This window comes from Camellia sinensis, chromosome 6, assembly GCF_055761805.1.
Source record: "Camellia sinensis isolate YWXY chromosome 6, ASM5576180v1, whole genome shotgun sequence".
Taxonomy (NCBI): domain Eukaryota; kingdom Viridiplantae; phylum Streptophyta; class Magnoliopsida; order Ericales; family Theaceae; genus Camellia; species Camellia sinensis.
The window spans coordinates 108,642,617-108,667,761 of record NC_138966.1 but is presented as its reverse complement, the minus strand read 5'-3'; the positions used below and the strand labels follow the sequence as shown (position 1 = coordinate 108,667,761).

General features: G+C 38.9%; 2 protein-coding genes across 2 annotated transcripts; one reads left to right on the top strand and one right to left on the bottom strand.

Moving 5' to 3' along the window:
• Nucleotides 1-13,123: 13,123 nt before the first annotated feature.
• On the top strand, nt 13,124-15,107 carry LOC114305608 (putative polyamine transporter At3g13620). The gene has a single exon (XM_028250714.2). The coding sequence runs from the start codon at nt 13,555-13,557 to the stop codon at nt 14,992-14,994; it is 1,440 nt and encodes a 479-aa protein (XP_028106515.2). The 5' UTR covers nt 13,124-13,554; the 3' UTR covers nt 14,995-15,107.
• Nucleotides 15,108-16,273: 1,166 nt separating this feature from the next.
• Nucleotides 16,274-19,161, bottom strand: LOC114305609 (light-harvesting complex-like protein OHP2, chloroplastic). The gene is made up of 2 exons (XM_028250715.2): nt 18,502-19,161; nt 16,274-16,576 (listed from the first exon to the last, which is right to left on the bottom strand). The coding sequence occupies exons 1-2, from the start codon at nt 18,909-18,911 to the stop codon at nt 16,462-16,464; spliced, it is 525 nt and encodes a 174-aa protein (XP_028106516.1). The 5' UTR covers nt 18,912-19,161; the 3' UTR covers nt 16,274-16,461.
• Between the last annotated feature and the right edge of the window lie 5,984 nt (nt 19,162-25,145).

The window sequence follows — 25,145 nt, the reverse complement described above, 5'->3', positions numbered from 1 at the left end:
AATCAAATACGGAGGAGGTACTACTCCACTCCCATTAAACACGAATTCAGGCAAACCCGGTGGACGGAAAACAACTTGCTTGGTCACACAATCAATAGTGGCATGATATTTTCGTAACCAATCCATCCCCAATATTACATCAAAATGATCAATGTTCAATGGTAGTAAATCAATAAACAGATGCATATCCCCAACAATGATTTCACAAGCGGGATACATATATGCACAGGTCATGGATCCTCCTACGGGTGATGATACGGCTAGCAGATAGTTCATGGGTTCTAAGGGTCTATTCAATTTCCGTGAGAAAGCATGCGATACATAAGAATGTGTAGACCCCGAATCAATCAGTACATATGCATTTTGAGTACAGATAGAGAGAATACCTGACACAACGGTCTCGGTATTTTGCACATCTCCCGGTACTAGTGCGAACACTCGGCCTTGCCTCAAAGGCTCTTTTCCGGTAGCTTTAGGGTTCGGTTTTGATGGAGCGTTTGATGCTGCGCCGCTGGCTGCAGCTTTGCTATTGCCCTGAGGAGCAGAAGGACAATCTTTAACCATGTGGCCCACCTTGCCACACCTGTAACAGGCTCCTGATAATTTGTGACAAATCCCTTTATGCTTGTTACCACATACAGAGCAGGGTGGAATGAACCCACTCCCTTGGCTGGGGCTAGTCATTGATCCCGTGTTCTGTTTCTTGTTGGCTGGGTTGTGCTTGCCTTTCTTGAATTTGAAACCCTGCCTTTTTCCATGCCATTCAGTTGTTGGTGTTTCAGATTGTTTCACTGCTGCAATATTCGACTCGGCCATCAACGCCCGGTCGAGAACACCCACAAAAGTCGGTAGTTTCAAGACATTTATTCGGTCAAGGATTGCAACATTAAGGCCGCCTTCAAATTTTCTGGCCTTCTTATACTCAGTATCCACCATATGCGGTGCATAACGGGCAAGCTCAGTAAATTTTGTTTCATATTCCGCAACGGACATTGTGCCCTGCTTCAGCTGTTCAAATTCAGTCACTTTTCTATCCCTGACACACTGAGGGAAAATACTTTTCAAAGAAGGACTCCTTGAACTGAGCCCATGTTATAACAGTATTTGTGTCGCGGATCAACATCCACCACCTTCTAGCCTCTTCTTGTAGGGTGAAGGTAGCTAACAATACTTTATTCGCTTCTGAGCACGGAAACACTTCAAATAGTTTTTCTGTTTCAAGCACCTAAGCTTCAGCCTTTAGCGGTTCCAGTCCTCCCTGAAAGGATGGCGGTTTCATCTTACTGAATTTATGGGTGAGAGCAATAATATCCCCATCATTCACATTAGGTTCCGGTTGTACCGGAGGGGGAGGAGGTGGGGGCTGTTGGTTCTGTTGTTGTTCAAGTCTAGCAGTTATCAGTTCTATCATTCTTTCCATTCTTTCCATTCTTGCCTCAGTAGATGAGGACTCAGGTTCATTTGCATTATCCATTTCACTATAAGCAGTTATAACAGTTTTATACATAGGCAGTCATTCGTTTACCAGTTTAACACATTAGCAGATATTCGGTCATAACATAACCACACACTTATCATGCTCATGAGATGCCCTAATAACTTTTCTAGGACACCCTATAGCTCATTTGGACACGTGTGTGCGGTATAACTCGTGGTTAAGTATCGCTCTGATACCACTCTGTCACGACCCAAACCCGGCCCTATGGGTTTAGCACCGTAACCGGCCAGTAATCCGAGATTACCGAAGGCCTGCAGAACAGTAATACAGTAAAACAGAGTACAGGGCCTGGCGGAAGCCAATACAGTAAATAAATAGTGTCCATTGAGCTGTGACAGTCTGTATGCAGAAAGGCTTTTCATACATTTATACATAAACAGTACAGAACAGTATACACAATATTTACAATCATTCAGACTAGGGACTCAACCCTATATAACAGTACAGTAACACTCAGTCTATACAGAACAGTAAATCAGTACAGAAGGGGGAAATCGTAAAAGACCCCTAAGCCTTAACAGATAGGCTCGGAACCTCGCAGTGAGGCACAACGGCTGGCTTGACAAAACTGGAGTTACCCTGACGCTCCTAGCTCCGATCTGGTGCCTGTACACCTACATATATATATGAGCAGTGAGCTAAAGCCCAGTGAATAACATAAAGCGTAAAGGGGTTTAGAATGAATGTCCTTACAGTAATGAAAACAGTTCAATTCAATCAGTATTTCAGTTGTTCAGTACAGTAAACAGTCATATGTGGTACATCCATTAGCATAACAGTAACAGTAGGTCTTAAAAGACCGAACAGTAATGATGGCCATCAGTCAGTAAACAGTAGTGGTTCCACGAGGGAACCGACAGAGAATTCTGTCGCAGTAACAGTAACAGTAAACAGTAAGTACTAAGGATGCCACAGTACAGTTCAGAAATAAAGGACATACATTCATTCAGTAAATAATACCAGTTCAGTAAACAGTTCAGTTCAGTATTCAAAAGATAATCAGTTGAACATATCTTTACACAATTGTTACTCACAGAGTTCTGGGCTACAGTATGCTAGAGCGTGTCTCCCCAGTTGCCAACCCTACACAGTTCACAGGTTGAACACACACTAAGCTACACAGTTGGGAAATATCATAACTTAATCCCTAATGCCTCGGTGTGTTCTACATCTATATCCTCAACAAGATGTCTTAAACTAGGCCTAAGAATGCCTAGAATGGGATGAGGATGCAAAGATGTACATTTAAAAGCATTTTCAGAAAAACAGAGTTCCGCTCGAGCGCAAGTTTCCCCGCTCGAGCGGTCATGCAACAAAGGTACACGCTCGAGCGTAAACTTTTCCGCTCGAGCGTACTGTAAAAGTACTGGATGGGTGAAATCCCCGCTCGACGCCCGCTCGAGCTTGAGACAAGACTCCGCTCGAGCGCCCAATCCTCCGCTCGAGCAGACTGCAAAACAGTGCAGAGAGATGCTGGTTGCTCGAATTCCACGCTCGAGCGTAACTTTCCCCGCTCGAGCGGGAGTGCAAAATCTGGAAAACCCAGATTGCACCTCCAAGCTCAAAACCAAGTTTAAACAACTCAAAACTCGACCTCTTGGGCTGAATTTCCAGAAAACATTTGTAAACACATAGTTAAACATGATTCAAAGCTCAATTTGCGAAATCAAAGCCCAAGGGTGTTTAATTGAAACCCAATGTTCAAACCAATTTCAAGAACAATATAAACATGCAAACATGCATGCATTCAAATTATTTCAAAGCTTCAATTTCATGCTCTTATGAGCCAAATCTTTCCAAAGCATGATGAAATCATGGACTTAAACATATTTGTGAACATGCATGTGACATTTTGCCATGAAAACAACTCAAAAACCAACAATACTAACATGCATGCAAAGATTGAGCTTCAAATCAACAACAATGAACCAATTCTAGGCTTAGCTTTACAATTAGACATGAACCATGCATGAATCAACTTAAAGACAAGTCAAAAGGATGGAATTCATACCTAGGTTCCTTGAATGCAAGTCTAGAGGTTCAACTATGAAATCTTATGCTCCAAATCCCTCAATTCCCAAGCAATTTTACAAGTGAACTCAAGTCTCTCACTTCCTCTCTCTCTAAATTCGGGGGTGTGCTCAAAGAAGCTGAGGAAATGTTTTGATTCAAGTGTGGTGTAGCTCAATATGCCTAGGTAGTGGCCCACTAGATGGCTCTTTGGTAAATAAGGCAAAGTTTGCAATTGGTCAATGTTTAATCTAATGTAATCATACCTAATCAGTTTTCAGGTAATTATACCATAAAATCACATTAATTTTGAGGATCATGGAACATCAATCGGTTTCTAATTCGGCCGCCGATATGGCCTTCACTTAGCAGTTTAAACACAAAACACAAACAGATCAAATAATCAATCAACAGATAGAATGCAGTTCAATCAGATGTATTCATTCAATCCAGTTCCAGTTTTCAGTCAGTCAGTTCAGTACTTTAATCAGTTCAATTATCAGTCAGTTATCAGTCATTATCAGTTCCGTTTAGCAGTAATCGGTGATTATCGGTAATCAATCAGTCATAAGTCGGTAAACAGTATGAGGGTTGTTACACTTAGAGACCTATTTGAGCTCGGACTCAAAAGGGTTCGGATCTACGAACCTAGAGATCCAAAGCGCTTGGCTTCGAACGGATTCGGACGCAATCTAGAAGCCGCTCCATTAATGAGTCTTAAAACACTTGTGGGCCCGGAGCTTTTCGGGATCTATACACCAGAACCATGGGTGTGATGGAGTCCGAAACAAAAGACCCGATCCCGAGGACGGTGAGTGGAGATAAATTCACTCTTTGGTTAAACTAGCCTATACCCGGGTCGAGGTTGCACGATCTATGGGGTCCCTGAGACTCGGCAATATTTGTGGTGTAGGGCGTTCTTTTGAACTGCCCTTGACCCTTCTGTAGTAAGGTGTGATCTAGGACTACCCCTGACCCCTTGGGATGATTGGGGATCATTGGTTAGGTGTGGCTAAGAAGAAGAATTCGCCAAGAGATTGATCTCATCTTCGGGATTTTCCTTATCCTCGAAGAGGTCACCTCCTCGGATAAGGTAGTTAGAGGAAATATTCCCCATGTGCCTTGCACATGGGCTCCATCCTACATCATGAGGTGCCTATAAATAGCACCCACACATAGCTTTACAAGGAATGGATTTTTGAAGAGACAACTCTTAGGAAAGAACTAATTTCTCTTCTCCATTATCTACCTTGAGAGTAAAAGTGGAAGATCCATAAGAGACTCTTGTCATTATTCTCTCTATAACTACTTTTTCTTCTTCTTCACTAAATCTCTTATCTCCATCATTTCTTTATTATTGTGTTCTTAATTGTGACTGTTAAAGAATCTACGTCTCTCATCATTTCTAGAGAATTCGAGTTTTCTTCAAAGATCTTTGAAGATCTTCGAAGATCTTTGAAGATCTTCGAATTTTCCGACAACATTCTTGAACCCTCTCATATATTTTGGCCACTCTACTAGGGAGGCGGATTGGTTAATGGTGGCAGCAATATCCAAAAAACATACAACACCGACAAAAATGACAGATAATGTGACTCACCAACAAGGCTCTTCAAATGGTGGTGAAGAGAGGACTCAAGTTCAAGGCTTACCTCTCATCTTTGAAGCCATTCAAGGACTCTAACACTCAATAAGAGATTCTCATGACCCTTCAAAATCTCACCCACACCATGTTGGTAATGGGTTCGAATTTCTCACCACCGGTAACAAATTGAGGTCAAGTCGACGCTAACAAGCATCAATAACTTCATGGTGATGTTGAGAATGGTCAAAACCATCAAGACCCACCTCCAATTCTCCCTGAAGTTGCTCAAAATGGTGTGCAAAATCAAGTGGTAGGAAGAACAAGTCATGGCCAACCTGTGGCCCATGGAGTGCAAAAACACACACCCGGAGGATCGAGCCATGGTCCATCAGTGGTTAGAGGAGTTTTCGACGTGATGAATGGTGTTTTAGTGGTAATGGAAGTTCAAGAAACGCCCATAGAAAATTTGCTACAAAATGATGCTCCACCCATGCCTAATTTTGTTCCAACAATTATAAATTCTACTCATGTACCGAGCGAGTCTCCTTTGGTTCCAAAGTCGAGTTTGCAAGTCCAACCCGGTATGGCCGCGGCGTGCAATGGACTTTATGAGGCCCAATTCAATGTCCCATCATCAAATGGCTTGTACATAGGTGCCGATGGCCAATATCGTCATGTGTTTTCACCGATGGTGAATTTTCACACCCAAATGGCCAAGTTGCTCCAAGCTCAGTCTTCAAGTCTACAAGCCAAGTTCCAGGAATACCACTATCAAGTTCTCTCCCTCAACAATTTCTCACTCTTATCGATGTGCAAGCCATGTTCGATCTCGAACGAGGCAAGAGGACTTTACCATTTTTGCTCGATCTGGATGTTAAGCCACCATACCCTATCGAGATGTTGAGTTATCCATACCCGGAGGGGTACATAGTGCCAAAGTACATCAAATTCAATGGCAAACAAGGAAATGCTCGAGAACATGTTGTTCGGTCCATCGAGACTTTGGGGATTCATGGGTCAAATCATGTCCTCCGGCTAAAAATTCTCGAAGTCCTTCACCAACCAAGCATATAGTTGGTACGTAAACTTGGCCCCAAACTCTATCCGAAGTTGAGAGGAGATGGTTAACAAATTTTACACCAAATTCTTTCAAGTGGCCGAGAAAATAACCACACTTACCCTGTATAAGGAAAAGCAGCGGGAGGGTGAAGACATTCTCGAATATGTGAAGAGGTTCCAAGACAAAGTCGTGGACTATAACGAGGCTATAGAGGAAAGCTACTTGGTCCAAATCTGTGTTGAAGGGGCATTGAACGGGTATAAGATGTTTCTTGTTAATCACAAGTTATCCACATTCTCGGCACTAATTGAAGCATCCCAGAACATCAGCATACCTCAGTCTCAGGAGATTGGGTTCGAGACTAGTTATAAAACCAGCTTCAAGTCATCCCGAGAACCTTCTGTCACTGCGGCTTCTACGTCTTCTATCCAAAAGTCGTAGGGGGAGGGATTCAGAGGGCAGAAAAGGAAGAGCTACAAAGATAACACACATTTTCCATGTACTATTGAGGAGGTGAAGGCCTTAGTCAAAGAATGGGGCAGCAGACGGGAAACTAGAGTAAAGCAGCCAAGAAATCCATAGTCAGATGGTCTGAAGTATATCACACAATGCCCCATTCAACCAGGAGTGAATTTCAGCCATGAGATAATATTCTCAACTGAGGAAGGTACTCTTTGGTGGCATGCCCACAGTGACTGGTCTCGAGCCACTGTTCATGGTCCCATCATTGTCTACCCTACAAATGGAACCACTTACCCATGAAGAGTTTCCCATTGTTTTGGGTATGTCTCTCTCTCTCACACACCCACACACAAATATACACACAAAAACTTGTGTATTACTGGAATTTACACTCTCCATGAACTTTAGTAATTTTGTCTAATTATCCCCAATTTTGATGTTTTATTGTCTTTGGTGACATAATTATAATCAGTTAATGATTTATCTAGCTTCAAAGCCTTCCATGTTAGTTTATCATTTATCCTGCATGTTTAGATTATAAATTACATATTACTCTACGTTTGCTATTTTAGCATCATGGTTTGCTATTTTAGATTAATTTGTGTTTGCAATGGGCAATGTTACTCTACAATGCATAACAATCAATTAGTTGAATAACACAAATTAATTTGTCACTACTAAAGGATTAATTTTTCTAATACATACTTACATATTTTAATGGGCAAACAAAGAACAAACACCCTTGTCTTCCATTCTCATTGGTTCTTACAATATATATGGCAACTGTTTTTCCACAATTGCACAGTCTCGGTTTTAATCTTATGTTGCTATTGTTAGTAGAAGAAGAAGCCATTTTTAAATCTGCATACACAATACAAACAATCTCACAACTATAGGTGTTGTAAGCTTTCTTGTTTTACTGTTTAGTATTTAGTTTCTTCTCAAAGATTGTCATGTAGTTGATTTGATGTGTCTTTCACTCTATGGAAGTGTCCAATGCATCCCAAAAAGATGTCTTGTACTATATGTCATTCTATGACACTCTCTTACTGCATATAACACAAGTATTATAAATTCTTTGTCCAGAAAAGGAATTAAAAATAATGCCAGGACTATGAGAATATATGTCCATGTTCTTCCACAATTCTATGTTCATCATATTCAGCTTTTTATTCTCTTCCTCTCTGTATTCAAGGTTTAATGATGTAATTGAACTATTATGTTAGATTACTAATAGAAAAATTAAAAGAAAGATCAAAGGTTGCTGGTGCAAATATATATATAATATGTCAATATGTTCATTACTGTTAATTTGGTGTTCATTACAATGAAACCATCCTCTATGAATTTGGTATGAATATGTTCATTACTTTTTATGCCATTTATCTATGCCTCAATAGTTCATCACAAATAAGGGGAAAAACAGTCCATACATCTCCACACAATTCATCTCTCTTGGCCTCTCCAGTTGCAGTTCATAACTGTTATATATCTTTATTCTAATATTGGCAAATTAAAGAAGAAACAGAGGAGGGCAAAACAAACTCTCCACACATCTCCACACAATGTTCATTAGCAACCTTTTTTTTTCCCTTCCATATTTCTATACACCAGGTTCAACCAAAAAAAAAAAAAAAAAAAGTAAACAAACTCTCCATATTTCCATACAGCAGGTTCATCCTTCCTATCTTCTTGTAATATTTGCATTTTTAAGTATAGGTAATTGACTAGTAGACATCTTAATCACAATCCAGAAGTTCATAGCACTACAAATATCAAGTCAATAAAACCCAAATCAAAGCCCTAATTTTTATCTGTTGGAATCCCAAATCAAGGCCCTAATTTTGAAATTTCAAATCTATTTTCTCAATCACAACCCTAACTTTTTAATTTCAGCGTTTCGAGAACAAATCTGGTTCATCTATGGCTTGAGAACCCACGTTCTCCTTAAGAAATTTCTTCGCTCCAGGCGATGGTGGTTGCAGTGGAGTTATGGTTCGCGAAGTAGAGAAAATGAGGATTGGAGCAGTGGGTTGGGTTTAGGAGTGGGTTGCCGTCATCGGGAATGGGTCGCCGTCGGGAGTAGTCACCGGTGATGGTGGGTTTGGTGGAGGAGAAGGGGTGAGTGTGAGGCTGAGTGACAGTGAAGTGAATGTATAACCTGTGTATGTATAGCAACGTGCAGGAAATTTACTGAAATTTCAATTTGTTTTTTTTTTTTTGTTTTTTTCTTCTTCTTCTTCAATCTAGACCGTTAAATGTGATTGGCTGAATCTTAACCATTACACTGAGGAAATGAAAGAGAGAGGTCAATGAGAGAATCCAAACTCGTTTACAAGGGGTTGAAGCGTTTGAGCAAATGAAGAGATTTTTAGATAGAACGTTGCCACCTCACTCGGGCTAATTCAGGGTGCCACACTCTATGTGGATACAAACATGAGTTATATTAGGAATCTCAAATAAATTACTAAATTTTTTATTAAACCTTTTACATGGGTATGGGGCTCACACACATGTGATTTGTATGGGTCCCACATTCGTGTAAGAAGTTTGGTAGAAAATTTGATAATTTATTTGGGGTCCATAGTATTTTTCTTATTCTTCATTCAATAATGGTTGGTATCATGAAAAAATATAAGGAAAAACCTTTATGAAAATTTTCTATCTTTAGATTAGTTTGTAATATTTTATTTTATGTTACACAATCACCCTTGGATTAGTTTTATGAAATTTTTTTATGATATTTATTTCATTATGCGTAGTATTACTCTTCTTTATTTTATTAACTATTTTAATATATATATATATATATATATATATATATATATTATGTTTATTAACTATTTTAACCAAAAATATTATTACCAAATAATACCTAAGATTATTGTTTTACACCCTTTAAGTTGGATTACGTAGCTTGTTATTATCTAATTGAAAAGACAAATAAGAAGTTATGAATCTCGTTATTTCAATTAATAAAAGTTAAATCAAAATACCACATAATCTTGCCTTTAAAGCATTAAATAATTTTCCCTACTCTTTTTTTTTTTAATTCAAATGAACAGAGTACAAGACAGAAAAGAAAACAAATAAAAGTACAATAGAGGGCAAATAGATCAGGCCCTTTCACTAGAAATCCTAATAATATCTGTGTTAAGCCTTTGTTTGGCATGTTAGACTTTTAGGTTTTTTGATTATTTTAATTATAAAAAGATAAAATAAATTCTTTAATCTAATAAAACAAAACATCACATCTAATTCATAATTATTTCATGTTTTCTCTTATAAAAGTTAAAAAATTAAAAAACATATCCCAAACAAAATTTTTTAATCCCTAATTAAAAAATTAAAAAAATAAAAAAATCAACTCACATCCCAATTTTACATGGAGAAGGAGGGCACCAATTAGTTAATAGACTTAAAGTTGGTCAAATTAAAAAGCTTGATGAATTTCAGCTGCTTTTTTTTTTTTTTTTGAACCAGGAAAAGGATGTTCTGAGGTGTTATCACTACATCCGTAGGCCCTGACCCCGGGGTAACCGGTTGCCAGCCTGATTTAACCCAACCCATAGGAAGGGACCCACTATCGAGACACCAGTGGAGCTCATCAACCGCCCCAGTCACGAACAAATTTCGATCGAAGTACAACGCGAAATCGCCGAAGTGAGCCCTTAAAAAATCCTCCAAAAATTAAACTTGACTCATGACTGTAAAAAGACAATACCTTCGTCACTGGACAACCACCCTCGGTGTGGTTGAATTTCAGTTGCTTGGTGAAGTATCCTTCTACTTGTTCCTTGCACATTACGCTCCTCCTGTCTAAAGGCGGCGTTATTTCTGTCCACTTTGATGGGGCCAACTATGGTTTGCTTGCAGGGGTTAATCACTAATATCTAAAGAATGCTTACGCGCAAATCTAATGGTAAATATATTTCATAATATTTATTTTTTAAAAAATAAAAAATAGTTAGTTAATTTTTAAAATAATAAATTATAAATATACTTTTTAAAATTTACTTAAAATATATATTGTCTCGTGTGATTATAAAAATTATAAATTTCTATCGTAAAAATTATTTATTTAATAGAATTAACAAAAAAAAATTAAAAATTTTAACTACTATCTTATATAATAAAAAAATTATTTGAATTATTAATTAAAACATTTTTTGATATAATTAAAAATTATTAATTAACTTCATAATTTATGAATAAATGGAATAATTTGTTACCCAATTAGAAACTTGAAGGGACAAGATGTAATTTTTAAAATTATAAAGACAATTTGCAATCTGTATTTTAAGTAAACTTCATTAGGTGTATTTGTAATTTATTTTTTTAAAAACCATATTAAAGAAATATATGAAAAAAAAAATTTAAAAATTACTATACACATCCCTTGAAAGGAGTGTATCATATGCATTATGTCATTTTTTTCTTTAATTACCATTAATTTTTTTAATTAATATATTATTTTAGTTATAATTCATGATATCCTTAGTTATATCTCAGGTAGTATTTGATATGATTTTTTTAAATTATAACTTAAAAAATATAAAATTATGTTATTTTCTTTTTTTAGTACTTTTTCATAAAATATATATATATATATATAATTATTACATCAATTTAATTGCTAAAGGGACAATCTAGACATATGGATGAATAATTATTTTTATTTTATTTTATTTTGTTTTTAGTTGATTTGATTTGACATGAACCTACAAGTTGAACATAGAATTATTGGAATAGAAATGTGAGGGTTAGTGGGAGCGGACAGTCTAGTTGACACCGACGCTTACATGCTTTCCAACACGTTACCAAGTTAAAGTTTAATTCCTACCAAACTAATTAGCTGTAACCCAATTTCACAATCACCTTAGCAAATCAGGTTATGCTTGGCATGAAAGTTTGAATTGGGTTGGGGTTATTTTATAAAAAAATAAAATGGATGTTTTAGTTTAATAAAATAAAATATTATATTTAAATCATAATTATTTTATTTTTTCTTTTACATAAGTAAAAAATTCAAAAAGTCTATCCCAAACAAGACTTTTTAACTTCATATTAAAATAGTCAAAAAATTAAAAAGCTAACCTACATTTCAAACGAAGGCTCGGTCTAATCTTATCTAGGTTCGACAAATCAAGCTATTAAAATCTGATTGGTGTTTGATTTATTAAAAAATTGTTCAAAATTAATTCATTATATAGACAAATTACATTTGAACATGATTTTAAATTTTTTAAGTTTTCAAGTGAAGCTTAAATAACTTGAGAAATTTTTGAGTGTAAATATGGTAACTGTCATGTGATACTTTTCTCTTCTCTCATTGATTGAGAGAGTGGAGACTACATTTATGTGTTGGGTGATGAAGAGATAACATGGGAAGTCATAGTATTTGTAATTGGTTAAAGGCACCACGTGACATGTCACATGGTACCCCATCTGCACCCAATAACTTTTCAAATAACTTACTATTCAGGCGTATCTTGGAAAGTAGGAAACAAAAAGTAGTTTATTGACTTTTTTTTGAAAAAAATGTAAAAAAAAATAAAGAAATAATGTCACTCAAATAAGTCAATAAACTAACTTTTTTCCATGTTTCCAAAAAAGATTTTTGTTCAATAAAATTATATGCATTTTAAAAAAATCAAACTATTCAAATTTGACTTGTATTCAACTTGTTAAAGACTTTACTTGAAATCAACTCAATACATAAATAAATCAAATTTGAACACTATGTTAATCTCATTAAATTATCAAATTAAATTTTAACAAGCTATTATTTCGACTGAGATAGTTTTCGTAAGCCTTAATCTTGTCAAGCTTTGCCTATTTTAGGAACTTCAATATAAGCTGTTTTTTTGGCTTATATCTAAACTTTTTGACGCATTCATAAAATCATCAGCAATGCTACAGACCTCCAGTGGGAGTGACCCCCAGTGACCCCCAGTGCCACGTGTCGGCCTGGGATTAGCTGAAAACTCAAAAAAAAAAAATTTATTTTTTTTGGACCAATGGGAGGGGACCCCAGTACCCCCACTGGGGTCCAAAGCTTTATTCTAAAATCATTTGCCAAGATGAAAAAAAAAAAATTACCTTTTTTAAATATTATTTGTTTATAGTGTTACATCACTAAACAAATGTGTAAATTGAACATATTATCCCGTAAAATTTTGTGAAATTACAATTTTACCATCAAAAGAGGGTATTTTGGTGTCACATTACAGGAGGGTATTTTGATAATTTTAAAAGTAAACTTAGGCCTAGTTTGGGAAGACTAAATAAGTGTACTTTTTGACTTTTTTTGTATTATGTGTAGAAAAAGTAGAGAGGAGATGTTGATTGATGTGACCTAAAAAAGATAAAAAGATGAAATAAGTGCACTTTTTTCTTTGTAGCCAAACTTGGCCTTACTTTCAACTTCTGAAATAATTTTTTGCTCAAAAAAACTTGCTTTTAACATTAAAAAGAAAATCAAAAAACAACTTATATCCTTGTTCCCAAAATAGGTTGTCATAAGGCTCTGCAACTTTCAAGGACTAAAACCAGCCACAAGGGATAGAGAGATGAAACGCATGCTGGGAGGAGAGAGAAGAAAGGGATTGAAGGAAGAAAAAAAATAAATAAATAAAAAAGCTCTTTTTTTCTTTACCAGATTGGGGCTCACATGTGATTCAGATTCAACCTTTTAGAATCGTATTCCAACTAACCTCATGAATCTTTGTATACACAGAATCTACATAAATATATTTAAAATATTATTGTGGGGACTCAAATTTATTTGTTTGTGATTTTTCAAATCTGAACATATTTTTCTATCCACTATAATTATATGTATATATCTTTTCATGGAATCTTTAATGTTCAATCAGCAAACACCTCATAACCCAATTCCAACCCTCAAAAAAGGAACAACCAAAATCATAACTAACCATGGGAGCATCCCAGTCTTCACCACCACCACCACCTCTCCTTCAAGATGAAGAAGAACAAGATCTTACAACCACCACCACCACCACAAAAAACTCCAAAAAACTTGCATTAATTCCCTTAATCTTCCTCATCTACTTCGAGGTCGCTGGCGGCCCATACGGCGAAGAACCCGCCGTGCAGGCCGCCGGACCCCTCCTCGCCATCCTCGGCTTCCTCATCTTCCCCTTCATCTGGAGCATCCCAGAAGCCTTAATAACCGCCGAGCTCGCCACCACCTTCCCGGGCAACGGCGGCTTTGTTATATGGGCCCACGAGGCCTTTGGTCCCTTCTGGGGCTCCCTCATGGGTTGGTGGAAACTCCTCAGTGGTGTCATCAACTTAGCCTCATACCCAGTTCTTTGCATAGACTATCTCAAACTAGTCTTCCCTATTTTCTCTTCAGGTGTCCCTCGCTCTCTAGCTCTATTGTTCTCAACTCTAATTTTGTCTTTTCTCAATTACACCGGCTTAACCATAGTCGGTTACACCGCGGTGTGTTTGGGTATTGTTTCACTTTCCCCTTTTTTACTTTTGACTTTGATTTCAATTCCCAAGATTGATCCTAGTAGGTGGATTAGTTTAGGCCAAAAGGGTGTCCAGAAAGATTGGAGATTGTTTTTCAATACACTTTTTTGGAACCTCAATTTTTGGGACAATGCTAGTACTTTAGCGGGTGAAGTTGATCAGCCCCAAAAAACATACCCTACAGCACTATTCTCTGCTGGAATTCTCACATGTTTGGCTTATTTGATTCCCCTAATGGCTGCAACTGGGGCTATACCTCTAGACCAAGAAGATTGGGCTGATGGGTATTTTGCCAATGTGGCCGAAATGATTGCAGGAAAGTGGTTGAAATACTGGATGGAGATCGGTGCAGTTTTGTCGATCATCGGACTATTCGAGGCTCAATTGAGCAGTTGTGCTTATCAGATTCTCGGTATGGCGGATTTAGGAGTTGTGCCTCAAGTGTTGGGAGAAAGGTCCAAGTTGTTCAACACGCCTTGGGTTGGGATTTTGATACCAACATTGGTGGCATTGGCGGTTTCGTATATGGATTTCACGAATATTATATCGACCGTGAATTTCTTGTATAGTTTGGGAATGTTGTTGGAATTTGCATCTTTTCTTTGGTTGAGGAGGAAGATGCCAAGGAAGAAGAGGCCTTACAGAGTTCCAATGTCGCTGCCGGGTCTCATGATTATGTGTTTGGTACCATCTGGGTTTTTGGTATATGTAATGACTATTGCTACTAAGACTGTGTGTTTGTTGAGTGCCTTGTTGACTGTTGTTGGGATTGGTTGGTACTTTATTATTATGTTTTGTAAATCAAAGAAGTGGATTGAGTTCAATAGTAGTACTGGTGGAGAAAAGGAGAATGAAGATGAGCACTTAGATAATTAGGTTGGTGAAGGAATGAAGAATGTCGAATATCTGGAATTAGTCGAGGTGCGCGCAAACTGCTGGTTTGCACACCAATTATTAAAAAAAAAGTGAATGAAGAATGCCTTCTTTTATCTTCTTGTTAGTAAATAATTAGTGGGTTCATCTATTTATTGTATATATGAATCAAAATATATTTCTTATTTATTTTCTGAATCAAATTTCATATCACACTTACTCCATTTATTACATTGTGAGCTGATGATCTTATCTCATCTTACCCTATTCTCAAAATTTAAAAAAAAAAAAAAAAAAAAAATTAGAGAAAGAGCAGAATGCTTATTTTGTTAGATTCAGATTCTCTCTATTATTTGGCTATAATGGAGAATTTTCATCATATCATCTATAATAATTGTGAAAGAATCACCTCAGTGAGTGTAATGACTCTTTTTAAATTCAAAATAATAAGCTCACAACTATATAATGAAGATCCCAATCCTGAATACAATTTTTTTTTTTTTTTTTCTATAAAAAAGTTTATATCATTGTAACATGAAATCTCAATGTTTTGACCCTGCTTTGGCATCAAAATGACAATTGATTTTGTGAAATTTATGCTTATCCATCAGCATAATTAACTATAGAAAAATCAAACATAAAATAAATATAGATAAATTTAAAACTGCAACTTTTCTTAAATTTATTGTTTTTATTTTTTATCATATGAAATTGCAAATTAAATCCAAGCAGGCACATTTATCACTTGCGAGGTATTATTGAGTCATTCTAGTAAACATCAATTGTTCTAGCAGTGTTTTCAAAAGTTAATAAATAAAAGATCTATCATTGATACATTATACCATTACACCACAGCAAAAACCTGTGAACTAATTCCATTGCAGTGTTGCTTTCTTAATATATCAAATTTTTAACTAGTGTCATGGACCCAGTGACAATATTTTGAGAATTCCCAGAAGGTAGATAGACTTACCAGTCTTCTTGGAGTGTCTGGTGAGTTTGACCCTTAGGAAACTTGAATACAAAAATGCTTTCTTTTTGTTCAAAGGAAAAGCAGGGGTGTGTAATAATAAAGAGAGAGAGAACAAAAAATAAAACATAACTCAAAATCTGGACCACTAGTTTCTTTTAAAACTAGAACAGAAACAACTGTTCATGGTGACAAGGTATTGGATTGTGGATTGCACTTTTGAATCTTTGATTATGTACCAACAACCAAAAGGTTAGGATGCAATTTTGGTGAGTTAGAATCTCATACAAGTATACACAACTCAAAATCAAATTATACACAACAATTTGTGTTTTTTGAAATTCATGTAAATAGTGAGAATACAGACAATTAAGTGATTCAAACAAATGAAAATTGAAAATTTACTCAAAAAAAGTGGCAGATGAAACGTTGGATTTAACTACAGAAATTACATCAAACATAGAGTACGTATTTGTAGCATTGGAAATCAAACAGATAAGTTACTCCAAGTCTACAATCCCGAAATTGGAGAGAAGAATCTTTACTTGATCAACGAAGTCCGAGCCTGTTGCATACTCTGTTAGCATCCCAACAGCAAAACCAAACATTGCCCATCTGCTCAAAAAATAAATGAATAAATAAAAATACGGAAAGATGAAAAATCCCAGGTTAAGAAATTGACTTGCCCCTCAGAATATTGCATGATTTGTGTACAAAAGCAAAATTTATATTTATAAAGAATTTGAGCGACTAATCTATACTCAAAATTAGATGGGTTGTTCAAACCAATTTAGGTCAAGAAAATCAGCATTGGAATTGTAGAAACACCATACATGCTCTGTGTATACCCATCCAAAAGTAGCATTGGAACTAAAGAGTGATGGATTGTAATCAGTGTCATCAGGATTCCTTGAAATGATTCAAAAGGAAACTTGACGACCAAATTGTAGAATCCATGACAAAATAAGGGAAAGAGGGTAATTAAAATGACATTATTTGAACCCCCAAACATTAGTCAGTAGTCATAGAATAAAAAAGCTATCTTCATGGCTTATGATTCTTCATTTAGGACACGCTAAAGTTACGAAAATTTTCTGGAGTCATTTGAAATGTTTCACGACATTCTAAGAAAGTACTTCGATTCAATATATTGAATCCTCAAACAACAAAAATCAGAGCCAAAAGGAAAGGAAGTCAAAAACTAGTGAGAGAGAGAGACAGAGAGACAGAGAGATCTATTAAATGCAATAAAGAAGAGCAACTACAGAAATATGTTTGGTTTTCTTTTAATATTGAAAGCATAACATTTTTGGGTGCCCAATAGTTTCAATCAACCATCTGCTCCACAGGACTGACTTCGCACTGAAAGCCAAGAGGATAAGAAGTGTTGATTTAGTTATTGGTCATTGTTCATGAATTAACTTCAAATTTCCTGTTTACTTTTTATTCTTATCAAATGATTTTGTGTTGAAGTTGATGAATTTTCTTTGGTTACAAAACATAGCTGACTGTAGTTTTTCATTTCAACTGAAGTAAACATTTGGGGAAATGCTTAAGCAAAATTTGAAAGCCATAGAATTTTTATTATTATTATTATTGACAAGAAGCTATGCTAATAATTATCGTGGTGAACTTTCTTTTCAAATATTTGGTCAGAAACCATCTCCACCATATTCAGTGCTACTGATGTGGCATGACCAGATGGAATTCATCGATTCCTGGAGAGAATTTTAGCTAGTGGAAAACTAAAGTCCACTCTTTTTCCCCTGTTTCAGTATCTTATACTATCTTATGCTGAAAATGGTTTTTCTTCATTAGAAACAAAGCAAGGATTGTGAAAAAACAAAACAAAATAAAACAAAAGTTGATACAGAGAAAAAAAAGGTAGAGATTTGCAATCACATATCACTACAGAATCTGAGTTTGAGAGATGGTGTTAGATAGGTTGAGTTGAGAAGTTCACACCACAAACAAATTTTCATCCCTTGCTGCACTTCACTGCAACCTAAATTGAAGTTGGTGTGAATGCCTTCATGAATGCATTACAAACCCCATTTTCACGGAAACTTGACTCAATTTGAAGCTGAAAATTTGTTAAGAATCATGAAATGCTATTGCTTTGCCATTCAGCCATTAAGAAAATCTTTTGAAGTTCATATTTTCACTACTTGTGACATGAATAAAAAAAATTCCGAATGAATTGTGCCCAATTCAAATGGTTGGTTAATAATGGTGAATTTTCATTAGCAACTTCCAACATCAAAATTCAGATCCCATTACTTTTCTATTTCCTTAAAATTTTGTCAACAACCAAACATAGGGCGAAAAGGGCATTAACTAGATTGTTCAGAATTTTCACGATTGAACGTTGGTTAATAATAATAATAATAGTGAATTTTCATTATCGACTTTCAATATCAAAATTCAATTATCGTTTTCTTTTTCTATATCCTCAAAATTTTCTCAACAAACAAACAGATGGAAAAAGGGCCAAATTTGACTATCAAAATTCAAACAGACACATAATTACGAATTAGTACCTGCCATTGGAGATTTCATTCTTGGCAATGAATCCAAAGAAAGGCCCTTGATCAGCCTCATCAAGCTTCTTCTGCTTAAAGTAGTCCTGAAGCTCCTTCGCCTTTTGCCTCTGAAACTCCAACGTAATCACACTCTTACCCTCCTCCACCACCGCCGCAGGCTTCGCCGGCGATTGCGGCTGGGGCGGCGGAGGACGAGATGGAGGAACGGGTTTGAGAGTAGTGGGAGGAGTGGGAGCGAGAGGTCGTCTGAGAGGGCCATCGGATTGGGAGCAGCGAATGGTGGGAATGGAGGGCTTAAATCTGAAGGTGGAGGAAGATTGGGAAGGAGATGAGGAAGAAGAGGAGGGTGATGAAGATGATGAAGTTGAGAAGTTGATATATGGGATTGAAGATGATGCCACTGACATTTTTTTTTTTTTTTTTTTTAATCTTGTGTTGTGTGTTCTATGTCTATCTAGTTTTTCTCAGTAGATGTGGATGATGATGGTGGGTTGGATTGTTGTTGGGTGGGGTGTTATGCTATCTCAGAATCGGAAATTCTACTCAAGCTTTCTAACTGAATTTGTGTGTGGATTAGATGTCGCCAAGTTTCAGTTGACCTGACGCCTTGTGGCAAATTCCACCTTTTGTGTTTGGATTATAAGAAAATAAAATATACTGAAAATATGTGTATATATTTTATAAATTTATTTTTGACTTTCTTATTGAGAAAAAAAAATTATCAACATATAGACGAATATAAGTGATAGTTATATTCTCATAGTATTTTATTTGTGACACATTTATACCTTATGTATTTAATTTTTTTTTTTTGCAACTCTCACCTGTATGCCATTTTCCCCTCTTATATTAGATATAAGACAAGTTATGTCATTTATAAATTTGAGAGATTGTTTAGGAATAAATTATTTTAATAATTTTTTATTTTTATAAAAAAATTATGTAATATAATAAAAAGATGATATGATTCAAATAAGAGTCAATATAATAGTCATGCGTCACAGGATATTCTTTTTTGGGGGGGGGGGCGGCTAGTTTATCCATCAAACTCGCCTTGATTAAAGCCAATTGAGAAACGATGAATTTGTTTGATGCAATTTTTTTTGGAGGGGGCAGGACACTAGTTCATCCATTGAACTCACCTTGATTAAAGCCAATTGAGAAACGATGAATATGTTTGATGGAATTTTTTTTGGAGTAATAAATTGATAATCAGACGCAGAGCATAAAGCGCTTCCAATTTTGAGTAATTAATTTTTTTTATTTTTTTAATTATTTTATTTTATAAATTATAAATACAAATCATAACAAACATTTTGACACATATCCCTAAAATAAATAAATAAAATTATAAATTATACCCTGCAATCCCAAGAACTTACCCTCTTTATTTGAATCAGAATCACCACATGCACATTACATCCAAAATTATTAAATAGTAATTTTTGCTCAGATGGAAAAAATGTGTGAAGTCTTTTTTTCATAATATGAAAAGGTACATGAGAATTCTAATTAGTTCGTAGTAATTTGTGTGAAGTAATAGAAGCTCCCAAAATGTGTGAAGTCTTCACACATTATAAATAATTAGTTCGTAGTAATGAGAATTCTAATTAGTTCGTAGTAATAGAAAAAATGTGTGAAGTCTTTTTTAATAAATAATTAGTTCGGAAGTAGATTTTCGAAAATAAGTAATTAGTTCGGAAGTTGCTTTCCGAAAATAAACAATTGGTTCGAAAGTAGACTTCCGAATTTTTATTATTTTTTCGACATTCAACTTCCGAATGTGTTTATTTGATGTCTATAATAGTAATTTCACTTGAAAAAAAATTTATAATAAAAATAATTTTTATGAAGTGTGTGCAAAGAGGGGAAGGTGGATGTGTAAATAGAAGCTCCCACCAAGTAGGTGCTGATCAGGAAGAAGATTGTTGTTGACACAATGTGCCCTTTGTGCAAAGAAGAGGGTGAGTCAACAATGCATTTGTTGGCTCGGTGTCGGTTGTCTTGGCAAATTTGGATGCTTTCTCCACTACGTGTGAACATGGATGAAGTTCTTGGGGATAATATGGTATAGTAATTGAGAGGGAGATTAATGTTACAGAGTTATGTCGAACAGATTTGGGCCGGACAAAGTTGTGCCGGACAGATTTGGGCCGGACAGAGTGTTGGGCCGAGGATTGTGGCCCAATTTGGAAAGAAGTTGCTCGGTTAAGGCAACGCTTTGTTGGACCGAGCTACATGTTTGACAGAGGCGAAGCCAGTCAAGTTAAGTGACCGGCGCCCGGAAAGGCGTGGTCAACCGAGGTACCTGTTTGCTCGGCTTTATCAAGATGTTGCCTAGCCCGGTCCTTATTAAGCTTAGCTAGTGGAGTGCTTGGATATGAAGCACAGCACGACTGTTGGCGGACAAGATGGTGCAGCTCGGCTGCCGAGCTCCCAGCAGAGTGAGCGGGCAGTTGAGATTAGGTGACGCTTAGCAGGATTTCTACTGACAGATGGGATAGCAGAGCCACGTGTCGATGGACCATTGGGAGCAGGTTTGGGATGCAGAAGGGTATATAAGCATGTCTGCGCCCCCCATACGAGAAAAAAAAAACACTTTGTAAGGGACTCCTACACTCTAACACTCCCCTCTCTCTTTCTTTTTATCCTAAGGTGTGTGCTAACTTGACCGTCGGAGGGGTTTTCCGGCCACACACCGCCGGGTAGCTCACCGCCGTTGTGCTCGCAGGTCGATCGGACAGACAGGAACTTGGAATAAAGGAATACGGCCTTGCCTGAATATTTGCTCCCCGTACAATTGGCGCCATCTGTGGGAATCTTGCAGATAAAACCTTGTCTTCCACGCTCGTCTGACCGCCGACCATGGCGAACAACGAAGAGTTTCCGTTGTCTGCCATAGACGGAGCAACCCCGGAGTTTACCCGACGGAGAGAAGGACCTCCCGCCATCCATCCAATGGCGGACTTGGAGACACCCACCGGAGGACAGTCAGGAGACGCGTGGGATAAGCGCGGGAGAAGTTATGGTCATTCACGAAGTCCGGACGGTCATCGGCAGCGGAGAGAATCACAGGCCCGACGTCTGGAACACAAGTTGAGGGACCAAGACGCTATCATCCGGCGAATGGCGGCTGAGATAGAGGAGCTCAAGCGGCATGTCAAAGGGAAGGGTGTAGCTGGAGTGGGTGACCACAGTGAGCGCACCCCATCCCGTCGTTCAGGCGGTCAGAGTTAGCGACGCACTCCATCCATTTCTATTACCAGAAGTTATCAGATTGGTGATTCCGATGTGCATGCAGAGAAGTCTAGCGCGCAAGATAGCACTTACCGGCCCTCACGTCCGGCGACGACGTCGAAGTACTCTCACTACGCTCATTCAGAGGATTTGCGGGCGGTCTTAACGGAGCGAGCTCGCCGACGTGAAGCTCAGAGGATACCGGCGTTCCAGCGGCTATCCTACGAGGTTCACGCTAGTGAGGAGGTCGGAATGCCTCCACCCCGCCAAGCAGCGCCGCTCCTAGTGGATTCAGATTTGGCCAGGCTAAGTGCCACCCCTTTTGCCCAGGAAATAGAAACAACACCGCTTCCGGCGGGCTTCCACTAGCCAAAGTTCACGCTTTACGACGGGAAAACTGATCCTTACATGCATGTGAGCCACTTCCGACAGGTTATGGCCAGACATAGGCGAAATGACGGACTTATGTGCCTGATCTTCTCGTCAAGTTTAGGCGAGCTGGGCTTGAAGTGGTTCGAGAGGTTGTCGGAAGGGAGCATACAACAGTGGCATCAGCTGGCCGAAGCCTTTGTGACGCGCTTCAAAACCAACACAAAAACACCAAAGGAAGTCGATCATTTATTGAGTGTCAAGATGGAACCGAGCGACACATTAAAGGCATACAACTCTAGGTATTGGGAGACCTTCAACGAGATCTTAGATTACCCGGTCAACCTTGCAATCACTCAATACAAGCGTGGACTCCCTGTCGGATATAGACTGCGGGACTCGCTTACCATGCACCAACCGACCTCTATGGGCCAGCTCATGCAGTGCATCAATGAGCACATCCGAGTCGAGGATGATGCATCGGCATCTACCGTGAAGGCAACTCCGGTAACAACAGACAAGAGGACAGCAGGCAAAGTGCACGCAGTTGGGCAAGAGTCCAACCGCTCAAGTGACCGCGCAGAGGAATCGGACCGTGGCTCGAATCGCAAAAACCAGGGTAGAGGACGTCGAAACGACCGGGATGACTACCCCCGAGATGACGTATCGGATGCAAACAGACGGATGAAGGCAAGGACTGGCATAACCACGGTCTTCAAGATTCCGATCTATCGCATCCTTAGTGAAATCCGAGACGAGGAGTATGTCCGGTTTCCTGCTAAGTTGGGCGATGGACAAAAAGGCTACAATCCGCGGTATCGTTGCACATTCCACCGGGAGAGAGGCCACCGGACTGAGGATTGTTTGCCTTTGAGGCAACACTTAGAAGAGCTGGTCGCGGCCGGGCACCTAGACCTTTACATTGATGGCGGCGTAAAGCCAAATCAGGCTCTGGTCGATCCCAGGGGACAGGATGACCGAGACGCACCACCACAAGGAGTTATTAATGTCATCCACGGCATCGTGGAACCGGAGCGTGTTTGCGAACTCCGGGGCATGATAAAAAAGGCAGAGCATATGAGGGAAGTTTTGTCGGTACAGCCTGCCATCAAAAGGGGGAAGACTGAAGAAAAAGACGCGATTAGTTTCACTTCAAGGGATCTAAAGCGTACCCAGACGCCGCACAACGATGCCCTAGTAGTAACACTACGCGTCAAGGAATTTGATGTTAAATAGATCTTGATTGATCAGGGAAGCTCGGTCGAGATCATGTATTTTGATGCGTTCAAGCAGCTCAAACTCCGGGAGACAGACTTGGCTCCGGCAACTTCGCCACTGGTTGGTTTCAACTTGCAACCGGAGTGGCCCTTGGGAAAGATTATCCTGCCGGTCAAAGCGGGATCCGTGGTCAAGCAGGTGGAGTTTTGGGTACTACAAGTGCCTTCGACGTACAACCTTATCCTTGGAAGGGGATGGCTTCACGCTATGCAAGCTGTAGCGTCGACCTACCACTAGGTGATGAGATTCCCCTCGGCTATGGAGGCAATCGAGGAGATCTGGGGGGATCAAGTCATGTCCAAACAGTGCTTCGTGGTGGTAAAGGGTAGCCGGGCTGCCAAAGGGTTCGTGCAAATGATAGAAGGACCGGAAGACCGAGGAGTTTTGGAGGATGTGGGCACTAAGGCAGAGGACAAAGCTGTGGAGGACCTGGTTGAGGTGCGACTCGATATAGAGCGGCCGGATAAGTTCTTCCTGCTCGGTTCCAGCCTTACTGCCCAAGAGAGGACCGAGATGGTTGAGTTTTTGATGGCCAACATCGAAGTCTTCGCATGGTCGCCTTACGACATGCCGGGCCTCGATCCAAGCTTTATCTGCCATCACCTCAACGTCTTCCCTGGAGCAAGGCCAGTCATCCAGCGAACAAGGAGATCGGCACTACATCACGCCGAGGTAGTTGCAGAGGAGGTGAAGAACCTACTTGAGGCACGAGCAATTCAGGAAGTGCACTACCCTCGGTGGATTTCCAACACAGTGGTGGTTCCCAAGAAGAATGGAAAGTGGCGAGTTTGTGTCGACTATAAAACAGTCAACCGAGCTTGTCCCAAAGATAGCTTTCCTTTGCCGCGAATTGACCAGCTTATGGACTTGACTGCTGGACATGATAGGCTCAGTTTCTTGGATGCCTATCGCGGCTACCATTAGATCGCCATGCATGGGCCTGACCGAGAGATCACCTCTTTCACGACTCCAAGGGAACTCTTCTGCTACTGAGTCATGCCTTTTGGTTTGAAGAACGCCGGGGCAACCTTTCAGAGGATGGTGACCAAAATGTTTGCTCCTTTGCTTGGCCGGACAATGGAGGCTTACATCGATGATATGGTGGTAAAGAGCCGACATGAGGCAAACCATTTGTCCGACTTAGCCGAGATGTTTGCCATTCTAAAGAAGCACAAGCTGCGCTTGAATGCGTCAAAGTGTGTCTTTGGCGTGGGATCTGGAAAATTTTTGGGGTTCCTAGTCACGAACCGAGGCATCGAAGCAGACCCTACTCAGATCAGAGCCGTGCAAGAGTTGAAGCAGCCCAGCTCGGCTAAGGACGTGCAGCATCTGACCGGAATGGCCGCCGCGCTTAATCGGTTTATAAGTCGATCATCAGATCGCTGCCGCCCTTTCTTTTAAGCTTTGAAGTCAAAGTTCTCGTGGGACGAAGAGTGTGACCGAGCTTTGGCCGAGCTCAAGGAATATCTGTCTTCTCCGCCACTGTTGGTTACACCAAAGCCGGGTGAGGAACTCTACCTTTACCTTGTCGTCTCCCAGCACGCAGTCAGTGCGATGCTAGTCCGCGCCGAAGGAATCGAGCACCTCCCAATTTTCTATGTCAGTAAGACCTTGCTGCCGGTTGAGACGAGGTACTTGCCGCTGGAAAAGTTTGCGTTGGCATTGATGATGGCTTCAAGGAAGTTGGCGCATTATTTTCACGCCCATACCATCATCGTGCTAACCGAGTTTCCCCTTAAGGCCTTGTTTCAACGGGC